The sequence below is a fragment of the Paramisgurnus dabryanus genome, chromosome 3 (genome assembly GCF_030506205.2).
Source record: "Paramisgurnus dabryanus chromosome 3, PD_genome_1.1, whole genome shotgun sequence".
Lineage (NCBI taxonomy): Eukaryota > Metazoa > Chordata > Actinopteri > Cypriniformes > Cobitidae > Paramisgurnus > Paramisgurnus dabryanus.
In genome coordinates, this window is record NC_133339.1 from 34942704 (window position 1) to 34970226 (window position 27523).

Here is a 27523-nt window from a genome sequence, read left to right on the forward strand (position 1 = left end):
GAAAACGTGTCACTTAAATGCTCGAAACGTTTCGAGCTGAATTCAAAAACAGTCTCATTCCTATCTTACGATATCTGCGCTACTCATCTGACCAACGGTGAGCTCGAACTGCTTCACTGCAGAAGCTGCCTTGAAGGCTCCGCTGAGGGCTTAAACCAGTAACGAGCATTTTGATTGGTCGTTTTTGTGAACATATTCTTGCTGCCCTCAGAACATGTTTGAGTAAGGAAAACTCCTATCTACGATTTTACTGTGCAGGTAGACGTTCAAAAGAGGTTCGGGAAATCAATAAAAAACATTTTATACAAATGTGGTCTATGAGTTCTGAGTCAAAAAACATAAACATCACACTGGATTTGCTAATTAGCACAGTTTTTCAGCATGAGGTGAGCTCCTGGCTCGTTGGTGTTTTAAGCCCTCAATGAAGCCTTCAAGGCAGCGCTGCCTGGAAGGCACTCCACGTGCCCCGAGCGTTTCAGCCAATCACAGCACTGGTGCTGGATATTGAGCCTTCTGCCAGTTTCTGGCAGTTCGAGCTCACTGTTGGTCAGGTGAGTAGCGCAGATATGGTAAGATAGGAATGTGACTGAATTTGAAATGTTTTGAGCGCTTAAGTAACGTGTTTCCACGTGTCTGTGGCACGACTTTCTTTTTTTGTGCCAGTTTCACATATTACTCAACTGTTTTTCCTAGTTTCTTCCCATTGTCGCTTGGGATTGGGGTAAGAACAACTTTGTGTTACAGAATATTTCACCCTAACCCAACTCTGAACCTAACCACAACCGAAAACAGTTTAAAATTCTGGCAAATAAACACATAAACCAGTGCTTAGAATGACATCCACATTTATGCCAAACCCAACTTTATTCTCACGCAAAAACAGCCGGAAAAAAATGAGAGGTTAACCACAAATCTAACCTCAATCCTTTGCGACAATGGTTTGAAAAAAATGAAAAACTACTGTGTAACCAATACGTGCCACAGACACGTGAAGACGTGAAAATACGTCATTTAAAGGCTTGAAAAATTTCAAGCTGAATTAAAAAACTATTTTCCCATATCTGCGCTACTCACCTGACCAATGGTGAGCTCGAACTGCCAGAAGCTGACGGAAGGCTCGATATCTAGCACCAGTGCTGTGATTGGCTAAAACGCTCGGGGCACGTGGAGTGCCTTCCAGGCAGCGTGAAAGGGGTATAAATGGAGGTCGGAGCCAGCTGCAAATGGGTGGGTTAGCAGCAAGTGGGTGGAGCTTTAGCCGCAAGTGGGCTGTACAAACTTCCAGAGGATTTACCACCGTCCCATTTGAAGCGTAAACTCCTCCTACTTGTACATTTCTGAAATCCCTCCTACTTGCGGCATAAGCTCCTCCCACTTGCGGCATAAGGTCCTCCTACCTGCAGTCTCCGGGCTGCAGCGATATATACTTGGGCAGCGCTGCCTTGAAGGCTTTGTTGAGGGCTTAAAACGCCAACAAGTCAGGAGGTCACCTCCTGCTGAAAAATTGTGCTAATTAGCAAATCCAGGTGATTGGAACAAAATACTGGAGAGGACTTTTACTCATGGCACATGGCTGTCCGCCTCTGATAATGAGTGGAACAAGCACTGGAGCATAAATTATATAAACTTAACAATACAATATTATAATATATATTATAAAAACAATACATATACAACGGAAATATAATCCTTTTAAATAACAATTCATTTGCACATGATTTACCTCAGGAAAAGAAATTGCATGCTGAGAATGCCTAAAAATTATCATATGAGTGAGAGTCCTACAACACAAATACTGGAGGGCACGGTACATCTGCTTGCAAATAAATCTATCATTAATCCATATTTGATGAAATATCACATTGGAGTCTGTCCATACAGGTGTTGTGTGTGTTCAGCTAGGACATTATTATTGAGAGATTATTCAGTCTACCTGATCATGTTGGTGTGGTTTTCTTCATCTGTGTATTTTTCATGACAACACTAAATTGCCCTCTCTGTGCCAGTGGCATTTCTAGTAAATGCGGTTATGATCAGTGGGGTAGATTACATTCATCATAATGACTTTTATAAACTGTACAAACTGTGTATTATCTGCCATAGCCCAAATACAAAACCTAACCCTTAGAGAAAGTGAATCTTTCCATATGTGCCGTTTATTATACTTGCTGTTTTACTTTTAATGTACATCCTTACATCACAACATTTATTTGAAACAGATTCATATTCTTATGTTCATGCTGCAGCTGTTTTTGGTTTTATGAGAAATCCTTTACAAATCCCTCAAGAAATCTAACTAATGTCACAATCACAAAATTAATATCTGCCATATGTCAACAACATAAAGTATTAAATACATTAATTTCAGCATGTAGGGATCAGAATGCAGTCCATATACAAAACCTGTGAGTCACGCGGTACAGGATTTCTCAAAAGGTTCTAGGGTTCTGTCAAAAATTGCCAGACATCTGCAAAATCCCTACACTGTCAGAAAAATGTTTTAAAACTGTTTCCTTTCTGTTGCTGGGGTGGTGCACTAAGTTCAGTTCAGTTCAGTTTATTTGCCAGACTCATGTCCAAAAACCACGCAAGACAGGACAGATAAAAACAGACAAAACATACAAACCGTTAAAAAGAGTAAATACAAAAATTAAAACACATCTGTCACAGGTCGGGGCGGACCAGAGAATGTAACGGGCCACGCCCCTTCCTAGTTTCCACCTAGAGGAGGTCCCAAAGCCACCCCAATGACCAGACACACAAGGAATGAATTATAATTAAAACAAATCTTTATTAAATTACTTAAAATCAATGGGGGAAGGGGAAAGGGCAATTTAAAACAATAGTTCCTTCCCGCCTCCAGGCGGGGCTTCCACGGGGACAGGGGGACTGGGTCCTTGGGGTTTGTTCTCTTGAACCTGTGGCGCTCTCCCCTTCACTGAAAAAAATGATTATGGCCCCAATTAAATGAAGCATAATTCAATTTAGCTAGTTTTAATTATTTTATTTAAGTTTTTGATTTTAATTAGTATATATTAATAGGTTTTAAGCGAATTACATGTGCTTTAAATCCAAGACATTTTAATTAATTAAATTCAGTTTAAAAAAATAGTTTGGTTCTTTGCGCATGCGCACAAATGCACATTTTCCCTGGCGCTAAAAGGAGTTTCCCAGTCAGGTTCACGGTGACGGTGGGAAAGGAAGACGGGATATTTCAGCCCCGGAGTTTTGCTCAGTCGGTCTATTTGCACAGTAAGTAATATTTCATGTAATACAGCACCTTTTTTTACAGTGAATATTTTTATATACTTAAAATACGCCGTTTATAAGAGAGCTCCTCCAGGCCGAGTGCCGGAGGCAATCACAGCCGTGACGATATAAGTTAACCAAATACCACACGACTCCGAGAGCGAAATTGCTTTTATACAACAGTTTGACGGCACATGTTTGAAAAACGAAAACTAGAAAACAACTACAGAGTTATTTTAACTCTTTCCCCGCCATTGACGAGATATTCTCTTAATTGAGATATCTCGTCAATTAAGAGAAAACGCTTTCCCGCCAATGACGAGATTTTCCGTCTTTCCGCAATACCGCTATTACCCACCAGGTGGCGCCCTTCCGCAACTTTTTAAAACCGGAAGTATTGCCCTATGGCAAGCTGCTGCATGTCCGTGTCTGTTTTAAAGATCGCTCTGAATGGGATCTCTATGAAAAGTCCGTCACAAAAATGGAATTATCTCTGCTTTTTGCTCAAAATATGGTGTTTTTGCAAAAACCTACCCATATTCAAAAGCTGATTGCAAAAGAACCACTAAAGGTAGGATGAAACAGTTTTTTTTGTTTGAAAGCAGAGGGTCTGTTCTTTCATTTGGTATATTGTATGTTTATATATTTAAAGAAGAACATTTTCTGGAAGGCATTAAACTTTGGTGAAAATCATGAAAAACGCTGGCGCTAGCTGACAACTTTTTTTAAAAACGCTGGCGATGAAAGAGTTAAAAGCCTCTTTGTTTGGGAACTACTTTCTTCCGCCACGGATTTCACTCGGCTGTTTCGAATCTCATAACAAGCCGTTTTTTAATATTACAGTTTCTTTGTCACAAGATGTAGTTTTAAGATTAGTTCAGTCGATAATATATATGTATAATATTCAAATAGGCAGTCGATTAGTTAAGATAGCGCCTGTTTGAACGTTTGCTTAAGGAAGCTTCGGTACGTGAGAACCAGAGAGCGGACGTCAGTGTTCACTCGCCCCGCTGACCACCGCCCTCTCTGGGCTACATCTCTGACAGGATTCCCTGGCTCTGATGAAAGGCCTTGTCTGTTATTTTTTGATGGTCTAAAATTAGATAAAATCAGCAGTATTTGCTGTCATGAAGCTCTTACTTGTTTTCTTATTCATATTTAGTGTCTTTTGTGTTGTTATTGTTTTGGCGCGCGGTAAAAGTTAATAATATAACGTTACTTGTATAATGTACACACACACACACACACACACACACACACACACACACACACACACACACACACACACACACACACACACACACACCCCAGCCAGCAGTGCTTGGTGGGGCAAATGTAGGCCCCATATGGGCTTGCAATATGGGCCCCAAGCTGGGCTTGCACCCAGGATTCATGCTGGCCCCATCTGACTTAGCCCACATGAACCTTCTGTAGAAACTAAAGCCAATGTGGACTGAACCAAAGTCAAGTATGGGTGTGGTTGGGTTGAAGAAGTGATGAAGTTAATTAGATAATGAAGAGATGAACGAAGTGATGATTGACCATTAATGATAAACACCTGCTGTTAATAAACAGAATCACTAAAGAAAGATGAACAAGAAGAGAATAAAGACAAAATACCAGCAGAACCACAACAACTACAAAAAATAAATAAACATTTCTTGGTGGAGCTAATGTAGACTGCAAAATCCCCAGTGTTAAATTAACATTAACACTGCTTAATGTTTATATAGATCCACACTACAGAGTGTTAAAAAAGTAACACTTGAAGCATTTTACATCTTACATCTTACTTGTAGAGTTATTTATTAACTTAGATTTAGATGTTTCATTTAATGTCACCATTATTGTGATCATTGGTTGTTTTAGTTGGACTCTTGACTCTTTGTTTATTTTGTCTGCCTGCTATAACTTTGTGTGTTATATTTGTTATGGTACAGAAGAGACCATGTTGCAATTCTGTTATGATGTTTGATGCGTAATGTTGAACATCTAGAAAATGTATTTATTCATTTAGTGTTTGCTCCTTTAGCAGATGTATTGGTCTCTCTCAGTAATGTGATGCTACAGTATGACATATACTTCTGCCTCTTTCGCTGCCATAACAAACAGGTTTTAAACTCACCAAGTTACAGCAACCAGAAAACAACGAGTCAAAACAGAGTAAAGAGTCCAACTAAAACTACCACTGATCACAATAATGGTGACTTTTAATGAAAGAGCCAACATCTAGACCTAAGTTAATAAATAACTCTACAAGTAAGATGTAAGATGTAAAATGCTTCAAGTGTTACTTTTTTAACACTCTGAAGTGTGGATCTATATAAAGATTAAGCAGTGTTAATGTTAATTTAACACTGGGGATTTTGCAGTCTACATTAGCTCCACCAAGAAATGTTTATTTATTTTTTGTAGTTGTTGTGGTTCTGCTGGTATTTTGTCTTTATTCTCTTCTTGTTCATCTTTCTTTAGTGATTCTGTTTATTAACAGCAGGTGTTTATCATTAATGGTCAATCATCACTTCGTTCATCTCTTCATTATCTAATTAACTTCATCACTTCTTCAACCCAACCACACCCATACTTGACTTTGGTTTAGTCCACATTGGCTTTAGTTTCTACAGAAGGTTCATGTGGGCTAAGTCAGATGGGGCCAACATGAAACCCGGGTGCAAGCCCAGCTTGGGGCCCATATTGCAAGCCCATAGGGGGCCTACATTTGCCCCACCAAGCACTGCTGGCTGGGACACACACACACACACACACACACACACACACACACACACACACACACACACACACACACACACACACACACACACACACACACACACACACACACACACACACACACACACACACACACACACACACACACACACACACACACACACACACACTTTGCCCTTCATTAGTGGTTTAGTCTAGATTTTTGTAGTGAGTATACTCTGATTTTCCCCTCTCACCCTTGCTAACTCGTCCCAGCGCAACGCACCACCACACTCACAGATGCATACAGTATGGATCTTCATGTAACAGAGCATTCTGAAAGTGTACTCATAAACACATAAACTGAATGTGTTATCAACATGTCAGTTTATTATAAGAAAAAAAAAGAGTTTAACAGCCAATGGGTTTACAGCTGGAGAAACTGGACTGATTTTTAGACTGGTTTAGTGTTAATCAACATCTAACTCGGGGCAAAAACTTACTCAACTGTTAATTAAAATTAAATAAACTGTTTACAATCTTCAATCCGTGGCTAACACATGCATAACTATTGATAACATTACCATGTGTAATTTAATGGTGTAAATGTTTTTAATTATTACACATTTAAGATGACCATGAATTAACTCTAATACAGCAAAATCTAATAATTAAATTTGCATAGTCATTGATATAAAAAGCTTATTTTTTGCATATAATACAAGCATTGTCTAAAAATGAAAATAGGCTTTTACTTAATTATTATTACAAGACCATCATAGACACCAAAACCAAGTGAAGAAAATGATCTCTTTAATTTGTAAGTCTGAACTGAACATCAACGCAGACATGAATTTCCTCACAGAAGTTTAAGATCATATATCATAGAAGTTTAAGATATATAAGATCATATCTTGAACGTAGATATATAAATGAACACAGAGAAGTGAAGTTTAACACTGTGAAGCACAAGTAAACATGCTGAAAGAGGCTTAAAACCATCAGGACATAAACAGGCTTATTTTATTGCACTTGAAACCTTACCTCGAGATAAAGTATTAAACTGGACTGATGATTTAAATGTTGTTTACTCACATGTGCCTTGTTAACTCTCCGGGTAACTCTCGTTCACTTCTCCACAAACTGTTTGTTTACAGTGTCACGTGAGCAGCTACACTGCAGGTTCGACTTCATTTGGCGCTAAGCAGACCTCTTGGTGATGTCAAAGTACCGCGAGAGCGATTCAAAGCAGATTTCTCCATGTGATAACTGTAATCGCTCTCGCGCTACTTTGTTGTCACTCGCCTGTGGGTTCTTGTGGCGCCACAGCAGTCTGCTCCCCAGTCACTCTAGCGCTGCTATAGTATTAATTTGATTTCATACGCCGATCGGATCGCACAGTTCGGCAGGAAGTCATCAAATAAATAGCTTATGTATATCCATTTAAACCAGCTAAAGTAGCAAGTGTAGCATGCTAATGGTTAGTGCTTCACATCTAAATTATGACTAAAAGTATGAAATGTCACAAAACCATGCTGTTACGCATCCTCACGCTATTTTTAGTGGGTATACGGAAATCCTTGACAATTTCTAGTGGGTATACGGCGTAGTCCTGAGTATCACGTAGACTACACCACTGCCCTTCATAAATATTGGGATATGTTACTATATATGTAAAAATGTATTTCAGTGTGAAAAAAGGGGAATCCAAGGCACTCTTCATATATCAAAAGGTAAAAAGCCTTTATTCAAATATGGCTATAACATTAAAAACATATAACAGGGCAGTAACCCATGCGTAGCGGCACAGATAGCCTTCTTCATTTTTTTCTTCATACCCTGAAGAAGGCTATCTATCCAGCTATGCGTGGGTTACTGCCCTGTTATATGTTTTTAATGTTATAGCCATATTTGAATAAAGGCTTTTTACCTTTTGATATATGAAGAGTGCCTTGGATTCCCCTTTTTTACACGTTTAGTATACCCTACACCAAAGAGCACATAACTATTTTTTTCCAAACAAAAATTTTTTCAGCTATTTTTGAGCACTTTGGATTTTTTCTGATTTCATGTATTTCAGTGTATTTCAGGTCCAAATATAATGGGACAGTTCGCTTAAAAGCTGTTTTATGGACATGAATTGTGTACATGATTTGTGTTCACAGCCACAGCGTCCAACATGCTTCATATATGAGGAAATTATTTAAAGGGGACATATTATGAAAATCTGACTTTTTCCATGTTTAAGTGCTATAATTGTGTCCCCAGTGCTTCTATCAACCTAGAAAATGTTAAAAAGATCAACCCAATAACTTAGTTTTGGTAAACCATTTTCTGCAAGCATGTGAAAAATAGGTCATTGTAATTTGGCCCTTATTGTGATGTCAGAATAAGGTAATACCACCCCCTTTATCTGCACTATCCAACCAAAGCACAACCATTTAGTATGGAGAGAAAGAGAGAGATAAAATATTTCACAGCACAATTGAGTTTCAATTGCAACAAACCACCATCATTGTGATCACTGTTTGCACTTCATCCGCTCATTTGCATTTTAAATGACACACCCAAAACAGCACACTTTTGCTCAGACCTATTTTAGACTTAGTTTACATCTTAAAAAAAATCTCATAATATGTCCCCTTTAACAAATACAAAATTCATGTCCATTACAGCTTTTAAATCAACTGTCATATTACGTTTGGCCCATTTAAAAGACTGTAATTCCTAAATCCTAAAGACAAATTGGAATTTGTGAATACAATACAGCTCAGAGTGTGTGCACTCTGTCCCAATATTAATGGCGGGCACTGTATAATATATGGGCAACAGGGGTGTCAGTTTTTGTAATTACCCTTGCCTGTAGACTTGTCAAAGTGTTATGAATCAGAACAATCTCTTATAACAGCTTATTTTTATTTAAATGTAGGACAGTCAACAAGATGACTTATTGAAAGACCCGGAAAACATCACCATGGGCATATGTGTAATCAAAAAGAAAAGTGTTCTTGGCGACTATGACGATATTGGAATCGTTGTTGGAGTGATGATTCTTGAGCAGCTCAAATCTGTGGCACAAGCCTGCATTGATGCTGGGTACAATCTATGTGCTTAATTTGGCGTACCCCAAAGAACTAAAATACTACTTTTTTAAAAATTTTTAGAAATTCATTATGCAGATGGATTCTAAAGCTCTCCCCAAAAATTCAAGGACTGAAAAACGTTTTAAAGGTGCAGTGTGTAAATTTTAGCGGCATCTAGTGGTGAGGTTGCGAGTTGCAACCAACGGCCACGGCTCACCCCTCGCTTTTGAAACGCATAGAGAAGGACAAACATGTCATCGTTGGAGACAACTTGGCAAAAAATTGTCCTTTAAGGGCTTCTGTAAAAAATGGCAGCACAAAATGGTGACTTCCATGTAAGGGGACCCTCGGTGTATGTAGATTAAAAGGTCTTGTTCTAAGGCAATAAACACATAACAGTTCACATTGAAAGGTCTTTATACACCCCTGATAATAAAGTTTTGTATATTATTTTGCATTTCTGTCAAAAGATCCTTCTAAAAATTACTCACTGCACTGAAATTTTGTAGCAGACATGTATGCTCAGCATGAAATGTTAGTCCAGATGTCACAGTCTACTCTGTTTTTCATTTAAGACCTGGGAATCAGAAGTTTTAAACATTTTAATAATGCTTTTAATGATTCATAACCGTTGTCTGTAAAAATGTAACACTTTTTTTAAAATAATTATTGTGCAATGTGTGAAGTCAGCACTACTGTTTTTGACTTTTGTGCTGTTTTATTGATTCACAAACATTGTGGCCTCTTTCCATCTGTGTTTTTTTATTTTATATTTTGTGAATGTGCAGTGAGCACTTGTTTTAAACACTTGTACACACAAAGAAATTGTTATTGAACATGCACTATGACACAAGTTGTTATTTCTATTAGGAGACAGGAATAAAAAGGACCTTGCTTGGAAGAGTGTCAGTAAGGACTTTGGGCAACCTGGTACGTTGTAATACACACTTCACTTTGAGTCACGTGACGTTTATCGACCCGCGCCGTTTATTTTCCTCCTATAGTAAGGTTACCCAATACAAACTGGTAACTCTCTTGATAAATGCACAAGTAACATCAGTCATCTTGCAAACAGACACTCGCACAGCAGTTGCCCCTCCCACAAGAAGCGGATTTTGCCTCGGACGCGCGTCAAATGCTTGCTTTTTCCGCGCGTCTAATCCGCTCTTATTTAAGCTAATTTACTTAAATGTAGCTTAAATAAATTGATTGCAACCACTTACCTTAAAAAAAATTTGTAAATGCAATTAATAATAGTCATAAATAAATAATATACGAGAATGTAGCATAATTAAATAGGGCTGAAATTACTCAGCTTTTTATACTAGGGCAACTAAATAAAATTGATTAAGTTCAACAAATTGTTTTTGTTTAAATGTAGCTTAAATAAATTGATTGCAACCGCTTACCTTAAAAAAAATTATTAAATTGAATGAATCATTTTTTTCAGTGTTCTCCTGGAGGCAAAATCAGAGAAAGTAATTACTACACTGTATACCAATACTAATACCGGCCTTCTCCTTTCTCCTACAGGTTCGTGTTGCGAGCAGAGATGGGTACTGCAAGGTTGGGACGTTTCTTCCTTTTTCCAGGTTCGTGCTATAAGCATAGGTAAGTGTTACACAAGACTGGGGCTTTTTCTTCCTTTTCTAGGTTTGTGCTGTAAGCAAAGGTAAGTGTTACACAAGACTGGGGCTCTTTCTTCCTTATTTCCTCTTTACTCGAGGGCGGTGGACTTAACAACATGGAGGTTTGCACAATGTGCTTCGGAACAGGGGCGAACCTTTGAAGAGGCTCCACACAAAGATAGTTATTTCTCACAGTCGTTAGCCCAACAACCCCTCGTCGCAAGCATCGATCATAAATTGGTCTACTCGCTTTAACCGCCCAGATGCTTCACCACTGCCCATCCACTCGTCAAGGGAAGGTTTCGTCACTTCACGCTCAAGGAAATCCCAACTTACAATTTTCTTCGACCCACACTCCACCGACCTCAACGGCTAGAATCTCTTCACGACTCCTCTGGCCTCGAAGTGGCTTCTGTCGACATGAGCACAGCCCGACACTGCAAGCTTTTTGGTGTACACACACAAATGAAGACAAAACTCACCCACAGCACTACACACACACTTCGTGAACTATGGACGGAGCCAGAACTCGACCCGGGCCCGCCGTGTGGTTGGTTGGGTGGTTTTTCTTGGTGGAGGGGAAGAAGTAGATAGGAGATGGACACAGAACCCCCTGTGGTGATTCTGATGCTTCCTGGCTTGCCCACGCTTCTTTCTCTCCAGTGGGGCCGCAACGCTACGGGGTGACTCTCAACACAAGATCAGGTAATACTTTGTGTTTACAATCCACAATACAAACTTCGATGCTACTCACATATGTTCTCTACTTCCAGTGTGGCTTCCCGGCTCGCCCACGCTTCTCTCTCCAGTGGGGCCGAAACACTACGTGGCAACTCACAACACAGGATCAGGTAATACTTTTGCATTCACAATACACCACAGACTTCAATGCTACTCACGTATATTCTCTACTTCCAGTGTGGCTCCGCGGCTCGGCCACGCTTCTCTCTCCAGTGGGGCCGCAACGCTACGTGGCAACTCACAACACAGGATCTGGTAATACTTTTGCATTCACAATACACCACAGACTTCAATGCTACTCACGTATATTCTCTACTTCCAGCGTGCCTCCCTGGCTCGTCCACGCTTCTCTTGCCAGTGGGGCCGCAACGCTACGTGGCAACTCACAACGCAGGATCAGGTGATACTCTTTGCTTAGTTACTCCCAATGGTTGAGTTTGTTTACTCACACTTGCTGAGGCTTCCCGGCTATCCGCATCGAAAACAGCAACTGTCTTCAACTTAGCCGACCTAGTGACTCGCTTTAGCGACGCTTCTTCGCCCAGTTCATCCAACTCCGATTCCTCCGTGGCAATAACAGCACGACAGCCAGAGGCGGACAATCCATGTGCCATGAGTAAAAGTCCTCTCCAGTATTTTGTTCCAATCACCTGGATTTGCTAATTAGCACAATTTTTCAGCAGGAGGTGACCTCCTGACTTGTTGGTGTTTTAAGCCCTCAACGAAGCCTTCAAGGCAGCGCTGCCTGGAAGGCACTCCACGTGCCCAGAACGTTTTAGCCAATCACAGCACTGGTGCTAGATATCGAGCCTTCCGTCAGCTTCTGGCAGTTCGAGCTCACCATTGGTCAGGTGAGTAGCGCAGATATGTTAAAATAGGAATGTGACTACTTTTGAATTGAGCTTGAAATTTTTCAAGCCTTTAAGTGACGTATTTTTGCGTCTTCACGTGTCTGTGGCACGACTTTATTTTTGTGCCAGTTTCACGTATTGGTTACACAGTAGTTTTTCATTTTTTCAAACCATTGTCGCAAAGGATTGAGGTTAGATTTGTGGTTAACCTCTCAATTTTTTTCGGCTGTTTTCGCGAGAGGATAAAGTTGGGTTTGGCATAAATGTGGATGTCATTTTAAACATTGGTTTATGTGTTTATTTGTCAGAATTTTAAACTGTTTTCAGTTGTGGTTAGGTTTAGAGTTGGGTTAGGGTGAGGATGTAATATTCTGTAACAGAAAGTTGTTCTAACCCCAATCCCAAACAACAATGGTAAGAAAATAGGAACAACAGTTGAGTAACCAATATGTGAAACTGGCACGAAAAAGAAAGTTGTGCCACAGACACGTGGAAACACGTTACTTAAGCGCTCAAAACATTTCGAGTAGTGATGAGCAAGTCACCCGAAACTCGGATCATTTAACCCGATCCCTAAAATGACTCGAGAACCATGAGTCCTTAGTGACCATTAACCCGAGTCAGTTGAGTGCTCTCAGATTTTGCATTAAAAATTAGAAATTGTATTAAACACAAAGCTCTTCAAATGTTTACAACAGAATTACAACAAATAACTCGACATAAGCTGCCATAGGTTCTATAACTTGCAACAACGAGCTAATTTACATCACCAAATGTCGACTTGGGGTACCGAGTGAACCAAAAGCTGCTATTCCGGATCATTATTTCTTGCAGCTCCGAGTCCGAGTACAAAGGGATGCGTGCGCGCGGCAATGAGTTGGTCTGCGGCTCGGGGATTCACACAGAGAGTGACTCAACTCATGGAGCTTGAATCCTGGGCTAGGAGAAACAAGCCTTGCTCGTGTTGTTAACCCACTGACTCATGTAGGCTAATCTGTTGAAATATTTGACTGGCACAATGTTTTGGGTAGAAGCTGCAAATGTTTAACATTTTTAAATACGAGGACTGCTGCAGCAGTGCTGCTGGAAAGATCCGCCACCGACGGACGTACACGGCTCCTCTTGTTGACTGAGTCACTCAGAGTGACGTGAGTGGTTCACTCACAGGACCCGTGCAGGAGCGGGCGAGCGGCTCTGTCTGGCACGTAGGAGTTTTCCTTACTCAAACATGTTCTGAGGGCAGCAAGAATATGTTCACAAAAACGACCAATCAAAATGCTCGTTACTGGTTTAAGCCCTCAGCGGAGCCTTCAAGGCAGCTTCTGCAGTGAAGCAGTTCGAGCTCACCGTTGGTCAGATGAGTAGCGCAGATATGGTAAGATAGGAATGAGACTGATTTTGAATTCAGCTCGAAACGTTTCGAGCATTTAAGTGACACGTTTTCACGTGTCCGTGGCACGACTTTCTTTTTCGTGCCAGTTTCATGTATTGTTTATTCAATTGTTTTTCCTATTTTCTTACCATTGTCGATTGGGGTTAGAACAACTTTCTGTTACATAAAATGACATCCTCACCCTAACCCAACTCTAACCCCAACTCCAAGCAAGAACAATTTGAATTTTACGTAAATAAATGTATAAACCATGCCATTCTAACCCAAACTCAACTTTATCCTCGCGCGAAAACAGTTTGAAAATGTGACAAAACGCACAAATCTAACCCCAATCCCAATCGACAATGGTTTGAAAAAAGGAAAAAAAATTGAATAACCAATACATGAAACTGGCACGAAAAAGAAAGTCGTGCTACAGACACGTGAAAACGTGTCACTTAAATGCTCGAAACGTTTCGAGCTGAATTCAAAAACAGTCTCATTCCTATCTTACCATATCTGCACTACTCATCTGACCAACGGTGAGCTAGAACTGCTTCACTGCAGAAGCTGCCTTGAAGGCTCCGCTGAAGGCTTAAACCAGTAACGAGCATTTTGATTGGTCGTTTTTGTGAACATATTCTTGCTGCCCTCAGAACATGTTTGAGTAAGGAAAACTCCTATCCACGTCGCGCACGTAGGAGTTTTCCTTACTCAAACATGTTCTGAGGGCAGCAAGAATATGTTCACAAAAACGACCAATCAAAATGCTCGTTACTGGTTTAAGCCCTCAGCGGAGCCTTCAAGGCAGCTTCTGCAGTGAAGCAGTTCGATGAGACTGATTTTGAATTCAGCTCGAAACGTTTCGAGCATTTAAGTGACACGTTTTCACGTGTCCGTGGCACGACTTTCTTTTTCGTGCCAGTTTCATGTATTGTTTATTCAATTGTTTTTCCTATTTTCTTACCATTGTCGCTTGGGATTGGGGTTAGAACAACTTTGTTACATAAAATGACATCCTCACCCTAACCCAACTCTAACCCCAACTCCAAGCAAGAACAATTTGAATTTTACGTAAATAAATGTATAAACAATGCCATTCTAACCCAAACTCAACTTTATCCTCGCGCGAAAACAGTTTGAAAATGTGACAAAACGCACAAATCTAACCCCAATCCCAATCGACAATGGTTTGAAAAAAGGAAAAAAAATTGAATAACCAATACATGAAACTGGCACGAAAAAGAAAGTCGTGCTACGGACACGTGAAAACGTGTCACTTAAATGCTCGAAACGTTTCGAGCTGAATTCAAAAACAGTCTCATTCCTATCTTAGCATATCTGCGCTACTCATCTGACCAACGGTGAGCTCGAACTGCTTCACTGCAGAAGCTGCCTTGAAGGCTCCGCTGAGGGCTTAAACCAGTAACGAGCATTTTGATTGGTCGTTTTTGTGAACATATTCTTGCTGCCCTCAGAACATGTTTGAGTAAGGAAAACTCCTATCTACCTCTGGCACGGACTCACTCACAAGATTAACCGAAGCCTATCGTGGATCTTTTAAATCAATCTGAAACAGGACACGTTCCTCTCACGTCCAAGTCAACCAAGCCTGACATCTAAATGTGGTGTTGATATATTTGTCGTTATGAAATGAAACTAAACACACCAAACTTTTACAATTATGTTATTGATAATGTTACCACGGGCATGCATGTTTTTTACGAGTTCCTCAGGTCACATAAGCCCTTTTTTTGTGAGCAGAGGAGTCATAAACTCGTAGCTGCACGCGTGATCCGAGTTGCTTGGTTGGCATTAGTATGACTTAGCGATTGGAATTGGGAGATTTTGACCAAGTGACTCGCACAACACGGATCATATTAGTGAGTGACTCAGAATAACCCGAATCCTTAAAAAGATCCGGGTTGACCATCACTAATTTCGAGCTAAACTCAAATTCAGTCACATTCCTATCTTACCATATCTGCGCTACTCACCCGACCAACGGTGAGCTTGAACTGCCATAAGCTGGCAGAAGGCTTGATATCCAGCACCAGTGCTGAATCGCTCGGGGCACTTGGAGTGCCTTCCAGGCAGCGCTGCCTTGAAGGCTTCATTGAGGGCTTAAAACACCAACAAGCCAGGAGCTCACCTCCTGCTGAAAAACTGTGCTTATTAGCAAATCCAGCTGATTGGAACAAAATACTGGAGAGGACTTTTACTCATGGCACATGGATTGTCCGCCTCTGACGACAGCACAGCACAACATGACACCGCCAACAGAACACAACACATCACCCGTTTTCCGTGGTGCTTTGCTATATTATATAGCCACAACTCCTTCCTTTCGCCTCTCTTGGGCCCGCACTCTTTCCGTTCGCTTCCAAAGCGATTCCCGGATCAACGGCGTCCTCGGCGCTTCACAGGAAGTGTAAGTTTGTGGTCTGCCTTTGGTGGAGCGGAGCTCGCCCCGGAAATCTACTCTCCCTTGTGTGTTGCTGCAGGTCTATATATACTTCCCTTCTTCCTCCCTCTTCCAATCACGCATTACCAGCCTTAATTCTCCTTACCTGTTGCTTATCAGCCCCGATTGCGTTGTCACAGCAACCAGGAAGTGCTCGTTTTTGCACTGCTCGGCCTGGGCGGAAACCATCTTCGGGCGGAACCAATCTTCTCTGCTTTTGGTTCCGCCCTATCATAGTCACCCTGTGACACATATATATATATATGTGACACAGCAAAATCCCCAGTGTTAAATTAACACCTGCTCGGTGTTTATATGGGTACCACCAGCAGGGTGTTAAAAGTAACACCAAAGCAGTGTTGGAGTTAATTAGATAATTAAGCAATAATTTGAGTGATTATTTGATTATTGAAGACACCTGGTGATAATGAGCAGAACTACAACTTCCAGTCACTGCCTTAGATAAAATCAACTGAAAAGACATCACTCTTATTACAAACCAGACTGACTTTTGTCTACTTTGAAATTGTTTGGTCACCATTATGGTGATCTGTGGTTCCTTTAGTTGGGCAGTTTGACTCTTGTTTTCCTTTTGAGGTCTTTGCAACAGCGTTTATTGAACACATTATTTGTTGTAAAGGTTGTTAAAGCAAAGTTTATAAAGTTTTTATAACAGCGATTATAGATTTAAATAAATTGTTTACACAGTCAAAAAATTCAGTATTCATAGAAAATTAGATGTTGATCATATGTATATTATTCTCTATTGGATTTCAGTAACATAGCTTTCCTTGGATCAAGCTTTTCAAATTTTATTGTTAAATACTTGCTGGAAATATTTTTTTGCCTCATGTGCAGATATCATGAATCACCCCATTATGCGCAACCATGGTGACAAACATAATGTTGCAAAGCATGCTGGGATCCACCATAGTATAAAACTTATGACTCCCATCATGCATTGCAACATAAATTATGTCACCATTGATGCGATTAATGGGGTGATTCATAATATCTGCACGTGAGGCAAAAAATAAACTTTCCAGCAAGTATTTAACAATAAAATTTGAAAAGCTCTATAAGTTAAAATCAATAGAGAATATATGTTTGATAAACATTTAAACAATTTACTTATATCTACAATCTCTGTTATAAAAACTTTATAAACTTTGCTTTACAACCTTTACAACAAATAAACGCTGTTGCAAAGACCTCAAAAGGAAAACAAGAGTCAAACTGCCCAACTAAAGGAACCACAGATCACCATAATGGTGACCAAACAATTTCAAAGTAGACAAAAGTCAGTCTGGTTTGTAATAAGAGAGATGTCTTTTCAGTTGATTTTATCTAAGGCAGTGACTGCAAGCTGTAGTTGTAGTTTGGCTCATTATCACCAGGTGTCTTCAATAATCAAATAATCACTCAAATGATTGCTAAAGTATCTTATTAACTCTAACACTGCTTCAGTATTACTTTTAACACCCTGCTGGTGGTACCCATATAAACACAGAGCCGGTGTTAATTTAACACCGGGGATTTTGCTGATGACAGCAGGCAGCAGGTGGAGCGTGTTTGTCACTCACAGTGTATAAATAAGAGCAAATGACAATAATGTGTACCAAAGTGAATCTTCATCCTCCACCAAAAGTATCTCAAACAGGTTTTTATTAAACTACTGGTCATGGACCGGCACTGGGTAACCTTTTCTCTTGCATTAGTCTGTAAGTATATATTTTAAAATATATTTATCATTTGTGTTGTGTATTGTGTTTTTATAATAGTTCTCTCAAATAAAACACATTCAGTTAAAAGCAACACACACATTTAAAAATACTTTGATAGAAATGTATATTATGTTTACTTTTAAACATAATATACATTTGGTTACTTGTTTGTATACAGTCTGTGTGGCCGACCAAAAGTATGTAAAAAGTATAAAACTTTTAACAGAAAAACTACTTGTTTTACTGTTTGCTTGGTGAATATATCTGAGCTGTGTTAAAAGAAGTGTCATTTTTGCAGGTTGGATGTCTGCTGGTGGAGAATCATGCGATACTTATGAGTCTGCCTTAGCTAATCGTAGACTTTTTAATTGGCTTAGCTCGTGGGAAGACAATTTGTTAAATAACACACGACCCTTTAATACAGATACAGTCACCAACATTTATGTGGACTTGTTTGTGAACTCCATCACAGATGTGGTATGAGTCCAGCATGATTTACTGTCTTTATATGGGTCATTACAGTATGAATCTGAGATGTCAAGCAGTTGTGTTTCATCACATTTGCTTTTATCCACAGAATGAAAAAGCTCAGAGCATCTCAACACAAATAAAATTATACACTGTAAGTGTTCTAAAACTCTTTTGTTTTACTCAAAACTTATATAAAACTTAAAATATATAATTTTTTATTAAAAGTTCAAACACTTTCACAGCTTTGGTTAACAGGGAATGGATGGGACCCTACAGATTTTTGTGGTATTTTCACAATTTCAGCTCAAAAAGATTTGTTTTGGACTCCAGACATTACCATCAGAGAAAGGTGAGAACGTTTTAAAACGTAATTTTTGGCATTTTCCCCACTTTATAAAAGTAATAGTTACAGTGGTCTAGATGTACACTATGAAATTTACAAAGCAAAGCACAGCAAAGTTAGCAATAGGACACAAGCAAAAAATGAAAAACACTTATAATTGAATGGCCACTGGGCCATTGTAGTTTGTTTTCATCTTCTTCCGGCATTATGAAAAAAAAGGTAAAAGTAACCATGGTTGCCGGGGTTCTCTGATGCTGCTTCTGAGATTTCTGGAACTATTTTTGGTCCCCCACAGAACCATTCAGTCAGAGGTACTAAAAATCAGGGAGGTGCACAAACATTTTGGGGGGCAGAGGCTTAAGTAATTTTTTTATTTGGCCAAATGTATCACCTTTATTTTTAAAGGGGACATTTGACATGACGTTTTAAAGATGTAAAATAAATCTTTGGTGTATTACTGTAAAAAGTAATATCTGAATGTACTTGAATAAAGCTTGTAAGTAGAACTAATTTGGACAGAATTGATGATATTACTTGATAATTCTGTGCTGTATGAACTTTTAGGTGAATGCAATAGATAAACTAAGCAACTTTAGTAAGCAGTACTCTAGAGCATCGAGGGGCGTTTTCCCGGACAGAGATTAGACTACTCCTAGACTAAAATAAATATAAGAGCTGTCCAAACTGAAAACAACTTGCAGTGACATATTTTAAAATACATCAGTGCCCTTTGTTTTGCCTCAAAATTCACACAAGTAATGTTTTTAGTAAGGCATGTTTGTTAAAACTAGTTATATTTCATAATTAAACAAAGGGTCCTGGCTTAAAGGGGACATATTATGAGATTTTTTTTTAAGATGTAAACTAAGTCGCTCACTAAATTTACACATAGCCGGGTATTTTGAGAAACGAATACTCCGTTTTCAATAATAACATCGTGCACACAACATCGTTTTCAAAAAAAATGTCCATTTACATCAACCCGCATAAATACGCCGTCGAGCGCCATAATAACTATGCCAAACGTGTGGGAGGTATTGTAGGAAGGGGAATACAGCCATGCAAGCCAATCAAAATCGTCAGAATCGACACCAACGAAGAACACGAGCGACTTCCTGTTCCTTTCACAACAGCAAACATGGCGCGAGGTTCGTTTGTGTGGACAGACAGCGAAGTTGAGTTACCCCTTTGTGTAGCGTTAGACTACAAGGCAAGTAAATCCCAAGACAATGTCGACTGGGAATCTTGCCAGTCCAAATATGTCAACTTGTTGGCCCGATTCCTGGAGCAATACCCGTCCGAGACCAACCAGGACTTTCCTCATGTGAAGGAGGAGATAACGCGAGCCCATCTGACAACGAAACTTAAGGCAATAAGAGGTAAATACAGAAATTCAGTGGACACTGGACGAAGGAGCGGCCACGAAAGAGTGGTGCTCCTCTCCTTTGAACTGTGCGAGCAGGTTTGGGGTGGTTCCCCAGCCACTACGACCATCGCCTCCGGCATCGAGACCTACGAACTGGAGGATTCCGTCGCTCCTTCCTCCGCCACATCTTCTTCGTCCTTGGTGGACGCCGAGTCTGAAGCAGAGGGTCTAGAAGTTGATGGCAGTGTGAACATCACCCCCACAGTAAAGCAGAGGAGAGACCTGCTTCAGGTATGTATTTGTTCTCATATCACTGTTGTGTATATATTGTTGGCTTTGTTTGTGAATGTGTACATCTATCCGTGAAATTCAAGATAATACTTCATCAGAATAATTCATCCTTAAAATAATCTCTGTCTGGGAAACCACCCCCCAGCCAACATTGCAAGGTGGGGCCCATGTGGGCCCCATATGGGCTTCCTATGTGGGCCCTATATGGGTTTGTCCATGGGTTCCACTGTGGCCCCACCTGGATTGCCCACATGAATTTGATATAGAAACTGAGTGGGGCCTATGTGGGGCCCACGTGGGCAACACACATAGGGCCCATATTGCACCCACGTAATGAAGCCCACGTTACATATCAGGGCCCAGAATGGATTTTTAATGGGTACTGGACTGGTCCCTTATTATGAAATAATTATACTTTTAATGCTTAATTGTAATTTACTTAAATAATATATTTGTTTTAAATTGAAAACCGATAAAAGCAAATCATTTCAGTTCGGTAAATATCAGATTTCAGCATAAATATTCAACAGTTCATTCATCTGTAACATCACAAAACATGAAGGAAGTGCAATATGAGAAATCAAATTAAAAAACTGTAAAGGTTCAATATATCAAAATACTTTATTGTCAATTTATAACAATACAATGCTAAAATAATCATGAACATTTCAAAACTGCTAAGGCAGGTAATGACTAACAATTTAACATAACATTTCAAATAAGCATTGAAAGAAGTCAAACTCTTAAAATTCTTCGAACTCAAAAACAACACAAACATTGCTCACTCTTCTGGAGATGGTCTTCTGATCATCAATTAATATTTGCTCAAACGTTTTATGAAGAACTTCCAAAGCATCCACAGCCAAACTCATTAAATGTCCTTGCACGTTTGCTTTGATTCATCCCTGTGCAGTCCATGAACTTGTACCGTAGTATTACATTTTCTAAAAACATAACTCAGGATAAATTACAAGTGTAACAGTTGTGAGAGACTCCTGCTGCTCCAGTAGAAACTGTATTCTTGCGCCTGAGCGGAAATTCTTGTAGTTTAAATGTTTATCATCTTTATAGTTGTAATTTTAAAAGTCTGCCTATTTTAGCAAAGATTATTTAAAATATGATATTATATTATGTGATAAAAATCACAATTAAAAACATTTGAAGCAGCACTACTTTGTCAAGCGTAATGTGTCGTTGCAGTGAGCAGATCGTAATGAGGTCTCCTTATATGAAACACCTGACTCCACTAATCAGACTCCTTTTAGGCTATGTTTACACGTGGGCGGTTATTTTCATAAACGAACATTTCAACCTCTCCTGTTTCAAAAATAATATCGTGCACACATGTCTGTTTTCAGAAAAGTGTTTATTTACACATACCCGTGCATATTTGCCGTCAAGAGACGCTCAAGCCCACGTAAGCCAATCACTGGCAGCGCTGGTGGTGACGTGAACTGGTTCTTCATGTTGGAGGGAGGAGTTGTTGCAGTAGGTGATTGATGACGTCAACGTACAGCGAGAGCGAGTTGAGGAATCACACGTAGAGGTCTAATTTCGAATCGCTCTCGCGGTACTTTGACATCATCCGTTGCAGAGCCGCATGAAGTCAAACACGCGTAAAATTGCTGACCTCAGAGCACTCGTCTCTGCTCCTCGACATAATGGAGCAGCTGTATTTGCAAATACAAACACACGAAACGAGTTTGCACAAACATAAATGTGATCTTGGAAGCGTTCAGAGTAGCAGTCACATGTAAACATGGGTCGCACTTTTGACGTAGGTGCGAGCTCTGGCGCATACTCTGTGACGTTGCCTGCTTAAACATCCGTTTGTCTCACTTTACATGCAACCGTGCAACCGAAGATTTTCAAGATCTCCACTCTGCCCGGAGTTCTTACAAACAATCGGTTTCAGAGGCGAGTTCTCCGTTTGCGTGTAAACGTGGGGCACAAACGAAGGTAAATCTCTCAGTTTTTAAAAATAACCATGTACGTGTAAACAGAGCCTTAGAATGTTTGAAACATTTCTTTAATTAACACACTTATCAAACTGATGAACTTTCTGACATTTCTTATTTTCACTCATGCTCAGCTGTGCAAATTAAAATTAATAATTGGCAGGTTACAAATATTACAAATAAATGTTAACAATAATGCATTTTTATTTAAAATGTTTTATACTGATCATATCCTATCTGTGATATTATTTGCTCTTTGTATAAAAGTGACTATAAACCAAAAGTAATAATTTTAAGAGTTTAAATGTATATAAAATGTATTTTAAGCATAAAATGTTTTGCCCACATAGGTGCCATGAGGGCCCAACATTAACTTGTTTGACTCTGTGGACCCTGTACCGGGTCCAGAATTATCTTATTTTTACTTAATATAAAATATTCCTTTAATTTTTAATGGTCTGTCATGGACCCAGTACCACATATGAGATACTGTTTGAAAGCTTAGAGTCTCTACTTTCTGCAGATATGCATCACTTTGAGATATGTTTTACTGTAAGAAAGTTATTTACACTTAATTTACACTATCACCCCCCCGACAATTTATTATATGATTTAATATTCACATATTTCATATTTTTCAAGTATGACAAACATGGGCAAGTCTTATATCACATGAAAGCTCTCATTCTCAGGAATAAGGCTACATTGTTATTTCTGTTCTATTATCAACACATATCCAACAATCATCGAATGAATAATAAGGTAAAAAATGGTCTTTTGTAAACATATGAGAAACTTGAGTGTGGACTGCCTCAGATAGCACATATAGCCACAAATGATACACCATCTTTTATCTTAGGTCCTACTCTAAACAATGAGTCCATTCACAGCATTTTCTTTGGTTGTGTGCATATTTAATCCCTTGCTATTTATTATATGTGCAAAACAAAAAATTAATATTTATATGAAAAATGCATTTCCACACCCTTTAGTAAAATAAGAATATCTTTTGAATGTGACATGCTAAAGAGTTCATTCTTTTTTTGGGTGTTTACTGTCTGCTGCTGGTAACAACCAGAACTGTCTGCAGTCTGCTAGAGCACCCAGAACCAGAGTTATACACTATCAAAGGCAGTATTTACAACATAAAAAAGAAAATTTTGTGTTTTATCATATGAAAACCAACATAAATAACATTATTTGTCACAAACAGCAGCTTTTTATGTAACGTCAAAGGGTTTTCTGCAAAATGATATAAAGATATTGCATTTATTCCACTGTATGTGGTTATGGGAGCACTTCAAATGCTTTTAGGCAGAAATTGTATACAAAAAGGGTATTATTCCTCCCATCAGTTGGAGTAAAATAACTTTTGCATTTATTATGATAGAGAAAAAATTCCTTTTTCCTCTGTAAGCTGGCAATTGCTGGAATCAAACAAAACTGTCTGCAGGTTTCGTTACCAGTCAGGGCCAGAGTTATACACTTTTAAATACAGACTTTAGAAAAAAACATCAAAAAGCGCCTATTTATTTTTTTGTTTATTAGAAGACTGACAACACATACAACCATGTTGAGCACTTCTAACAGTGTTTTATGTAATTTCAAAGCGTTTCCTGTAAAATGATACCAAACTTTTGTATGTGCACCTCTGCTTGTGGGTATGGGAAGCTTTTGAAATTGGGTAGGCCAAATCCAGGCGGAAATCCCCAAAATAGCCTCAGAGTGTAAGAGGTTTTAATATCCCACATGGGCAAACCTATATGGGGCCCACATAGGGAAACCCACATGGGACCCACATAGTCAACCCACATGGGACCCATATATATTGCCCATGTTAAGCCCATGGCCACAAACCCATGTTGCCCATATGGGACCCATGTGGGGCCCACATATCAATGTTAATTAAATGTAAAAAATAATGCATTTTCATTTAAAATGTTTTATACTGATCAAATCATATCTGTTATATTATTTGCTATTTGTTTAAAAGTGACAATCAACCAAAAGTTATTATTTTAAGATGGTAAATGAATAAAAATGTATTTCAAGCATAAAAATGTTTTGCCCACATAGGTGCCATGAGGGCCCCACATGGGCAAACCCATATGGGGCCCACATAGGAAACCCACATGGGACCCACATATATTGCCCATGTGAAGCCCATGCCCACATGTAACCCATGCTGCCCAGATGGGACCCACGTGGGGCCCACATGTCAATGTTGGCTGGGCCCTATGTGTGTTTAATAAAATAAGGGCAAGAACTCATTTAAAAAGTTTATCTGTCAAAGCTGTACATTTATAGAATAACTTTGATAAGGAAATAAATCACTTTATTAAAATTAATTCAAGATAATGTTTTAAAACAAGGTGTTGATAATCTGAGTATGGAATGTATTGTATTGTTCTATGAAATGTTTATTTCCCAGATTATTGATGCACAGCAAAATCCCCGGTGTTAAATAAACACTGCTTCCCTGCAAGTAAGCTTACAATGGGCCTGTATGGGCATAGCCTAAGGGCCCCGCACAGGTTTGCTCACTGGCGAAACGTTGGCCCCTTAGCGCTGGCCCTGCATGGGCAGCCCTCACTTAGCCCCCAGGAAGCCCTCACATAGAGAAATCCAGAGTTTAATGAACACTGCTGGATTTATATATTGTCCCAATCTTACAGAATATTAAAAAGTAACAATGAAGCAGAATTAAAAGCGCTGTTATCCTCTCTCTCACCATCTCTGTCTGAAACCTAAAATTGCATTTTTACATCTTATTGGTAGAGTCATTTTCTTACTTTAGGTTTAGATTTTGTTTCATTTAAAGTCACCACTATTGTGATCAGTGTTTGATTTAGTTAAACTTGACTCTTGACTCTTACATTGTTCAATTGTTTGATTGCTATAACTTTGTGAGTTTAAGACATGTTTGTTATGGCAGGGTGCGATACTTTGGTGGTGGTCAGTTCAGTAAATAAAGTCTAAATATCATCATATAAAAACGTATGTATTAATTTATTGTTTGCACACTAATCAGAAGGATCTTTCTCTGACAACGTGATACTATAGTATGACAGTGGTTCCCAAATCCAGTCCTCGGGACCCCCCTACCAGCATGTTTTAGATGTCTCCTTATATGAAACACCTGATTCCACTCATCAGGCTAGGCTGGAAGCGTGATTTTTTTTCCCGAACCAGTTCAGATAGGAGTTTTACTTAAACATGAGCTCAGGGGCAGAAAGAAATTTGATTGGTTCACAAAAATGACCAATGAAAGTCCTCAACCGGAGCCTTCAAGGCAGCTTCTGCAGTGAAGCAGTTCGAGCTCACCGTTGGTCAGGTGAGTAGCGCAGATGGTTAGATAGGAATGTGACTGTTTTGATTTCGGCTTGAAATGTTTCGAGCGTTTAAGTTACGTTTTCACGTGTCTGTGGCACGACTTTCTTTTTCGTGCCAGTTTCACGTAATGTTTACTCAATTGTTTTTCCTATTTTCTTACCATTGTCGTTTGGGATTGGGGTTAGAACAACTTTCTGTTACGTAAAATGACACTCTAACCCTAACCCAAACCCAACTCTAACCCCAACATCAAGTGAAAGCAGTTTAAATTTCTGACAAATAAATGTATAAACCACTGCCATTCTCACCCAAACCCAACTTCACCCTCGCGCGAAAACAGCTTAAAAATAAAAAACCGACAAATCTAATCCCAATCCCAAATGACAATGGTTTGAAAAAGGAAAAAAATTTAAGTAACCATTACGTGAAACTCGCACGAAAAAGAAAGTCGTGGACACGTGAAAACATGGTAACACGTAACTTAAACACTCGTAACATTTCAAGCTGAATTCCAAACCAGTCACATTCCTATCTAACCATCTGCGCTACTCACCTGACCAACGGTGAGCTCAAACTGCTTCACTGCAGAAGCTGCCTTGAAGGCTCTGGTTGAGGACTTTCATTGGTCGTTTTTGTGAACCAATCAAATTTATTTCTGCCCCTGAGCTCATGTTTAAGTAAAACTCCTATCTGAACTGGTTTGGGGGAAAAAATCAAGCAGGCTGGAAGGAGCCTGATGAGTGGAATCAGGTGTTTCATAAGGAGACATCTAAAACATGCTGGGAGGGGGGTCCCGAGGACTGGATTTGGGAACCACTGTAGTATGAGATCCAGCTCTCTCTAAGCCGTTTGTCTTTCTGAAGAAGTTTGAAACACTGACACTCAAAATTAACTGCTTTACAACGTAGACACACAAATATCAAGAATCAGAGTATGAATCACAATGATGGTGACAATAAAATGAAAAGCTTCATGCTGCAATGCATGCTGGGTATCAACAAATTACAAATCTCAATCAGGACTCCCAGAATGCACTGGGGCATGAATAAATAATGAACTTTTTTACCATTTTCTTTGTCACCATTGTTGAGATTCATACTCTGATCCTTGATGTCTGTGCATCTACATCATTCAGCGGTTAATGTTTATGTGCAAACTATCAAAATCCTTCAGAATAATAAACTGCTATGAGAGTTCTGGACCTAACACTGTAGTATTTCATTATTAACAGAAAATGATGCTTCTGATAAGGGGGAAAACTATTCTGATAAATTTGTTTATTTAATGATTATGTTTGATGTTGTTTATGTATCAACAATCAATATTCAATTATTATTGTCTTTTCTTTGCTATAACATGTGTTTTAAACACACTTAGATATAGCAGCCAGAAAACACTATCAAGCCAACAGTCAAGAGTCAAAGTCCAATTAAAACAACCACTGATCACAATAATGGTGACTTTAAATGAAACAGCCAACATCTTAACATAAGTTAAGAAAATGACTCTAAAAGTAAGATGTGAAATGCAATTTAAGGTTTCAGACAGAGATGTTGAGAAAGAGGATAACAGAGCTTTTAATTCTGCTTCATTGTTACTTTTTAACACTCTGTAAGATGGGACAATATATACATCCAGCAGTGTTCATTTAACTCTGGGGATTTCTCTATGTGAGGGCTTCCTGGGGGCTAAGTGAGGGCTGCCCATGCAGGGCCAGCGCTAAGGGGCCAACGTTTCGCCAGTGAGCAAACCTGTGCGGGGCCCTTAGGCTATGCCCATACAGGCCCATTGTAAGCTTACTTGCAGGGTATATAATCCACTCCCAGATGAGTGTGTAAAAAGACTGGTGTTAAAATTTAACACTGAGACAGTGTTGAAGTTAAAGAGATAATGAAGTGACAATTGAGACATTAATGGTGAACACCTGCTGGTCATTCTGT

The 27523-nt window shown here is 39.3% G+C and overlaps 1 protein-coding gene across 1 annotated transcript in view; it reads left to right on the forward strand.

Annotated features, from left to right (window-relative positions):
• LOC135770965 (uncharacterized) overlaps positions 1-27523 on the forward strand; it is a 190028-nt gene that overhangs the window by 27776 nt on the left and 134729 nt on the right. Inside the window, exon 3 of the mRNA XM_065280941.2 lies at positions 10589-10597. Coding sequence (XP_065137013.2) covers positions 10589-10597 — 9 coding nt within the window. The remainder of the gene's footprint in view (positions 1-10588; positions 10598-27523) is intronic.